The sequence below is a fragment of the Procambarus clarkii genome, chromosome 72, assembly GCF_040958095.1.
Source record: "Procambarus clarkii isolate CNS0578487 chromosome 72, FALCON_Pclarkii_2.0, whole genome shotgun sequence".
In the NCBI taxonomy this organism is placed as follows: Eukaryota; Metazoa; Arthropoda; class Malacostraca; order Decapoda; family Cambaridae; genus Procambarus; species Procambarus clarkii.
This window is the reverse complement of record NC_091221.1, coordinates 26,701,428-26,703,097: the sequence shown is the minus strand read 5'-3', so window position 1 is coordinate 26,703,097 and position 1,670 is coordinate 26,701,428. Positions and strand designations below refer to the sequence as shown.

At 47.2% G+C, this 1,670-nt stretch overlaps 1 protein-coding gene across 1 annotated transcript; it reads left to right on the top strand.

The window, feature by feature from the left end:
- Window positions 1-3: 3 nt before the first annotated feature.
- LOC138356468 (S-adenosylmethionine synthase-like) lies at window positions 4-711 on the top strand (the record flags this gene model as incomplete). Its single annotated transcript, XM_069312631.1, has 1 exon — window positions 4-711. A coding segment is annotated over one exon (708 nt), but the record flags the coding sequence as incomplete, so codon positions are not given.
- Window positions 712-1,670: the final 959 nt, after the last annotated feature.

Below are 1,670 nucleotides of genomic sequence, written 5' to 3'. Positions count from 1 at the left end.
GGACACCGTCTCAATCAGAAGATTGCAGAGCTGCGAAGAGATGGGACGTTCTGGTGGGCGCGACCTGACTGTAAGACTCAAGTCACATGCCAGTATGCCTTCGATCAAGGAGCTGTTATTCCCAAAAGAGTGAACACTGTTGTCGCTTCTGTACAGCACTCGGAACAAATTACTGTCGAAGCTTTGCGTGACGAGGTTATAGAGAAGGTCATCAAGGTCATTATTCCTGAAAAATATATAGATACTCAAACGAAATACCACATCAACCCTTGCGGAGAATTCATCATGGGTGGACCTCAAGGTAACGTTGGGCTAACTGGTAGGAAAATCATCGTTGACACTTATGGTGGGTGGGGCGCTCACGGCGGGGGAGCATTCTCTGGCAAAGATTACACAAAGATTGACCGCTCAGCGGCCTATGCCGCCCGATGGGTTGCCAAGTCACTGGTGAAAAACAAATTATGTAGACGCTGTTTGGTTCAGGTATCTTACGCCATTAGTGTTGTGCACCCCATAAGCATCAGCATCTTCCACTATGGTACCTCACAGTACACATCAAAACAGCTTCTGAAGATTGTTAACCACAACTTTGATCTACGACTAGGACATATTGTCAAGGAGCTGGGCTTAAAGAGACCAATTTACAGTGATACGTCGTGTTATGGACATTTTGGACGGCAACAGTTCTCTTGGGAGCAGCCCAAGAAGTTGACCATCCCTGAATTTTAGAGTCAAATAATTCTTAAGGATGACTATCATTTTTACGTTTTTCAACAAGTCCCTGTTAATATGGGAGAACACTATGTCTATGCTTGATTTACAACTCTCCTAAACACGAGAGTGAAGTTATTGAGAACACTTTCCCACCAGGAGACTTGAACCCTAGCCAGCACAGAAGCATGGTGGGAACCTTTAATTTTATATTCAATTGATAGTTTTATATACTTTTTTGACGTTTTATATACCCGAGTATATAAAATCTCCGGGCCTTTTATATATCAGAGTAAATAAAATTAAAATGACTCTATAAGATCAGCGTCTGGGTCAAGATAAATACGTTTTCTTCCACTAAACTGAATCCAGTTTTTTTTATCTTTTTTTTCGGTGGGGGGTTCTATGTCCTCCTCCTCCTCCTCCTTCTCCTCCTCCAACTGTTTGTGGGTCTCCTCCTCCTCCTTCTCCTCCAACTGTTTGTGGGTCTCCTCCTCCTCCTCCTTCTCCTCCTCCAACTGTTTGTGGGTCTCCTCCTCCTCCTTCTCCTCCAACTGTTTGTGGGTCTCCTCCTCCTCCTTCTCCTCCTCCAACTGTTTGTGGGTCTCCTCCTCCTCCTTCTCCTCCTCCAACTGTTTGTGGGTCTCCTCCTCCTCCTTCTCCTCCTCCAACTGTTTGTGGGTCTCCTCCTCCTCCTCCTTCTCCTCCTCCTCCTCCTCCTCCTCCTCCTCCTCCTTCTCCTCCTCCAACTGTTTGTGGGTCTCCTCCTCCTCCTCCTCCTCCTCCTCCTCCTCCTTCTCCTCCTCCAACTGTTTGTGGGTCTCCTCCTCCTTCTCCTCCTCCAACTGTTTGTGGGTCTCCTCCTCCTCCTCCTTCTCCTTCAACTGTTTGTGGGTCTCCTCCTCCTCCTCCTCCTCCTCCTCCTTCTCTTCCTCCAACTGTTTGTCGGTCTCCTCCTC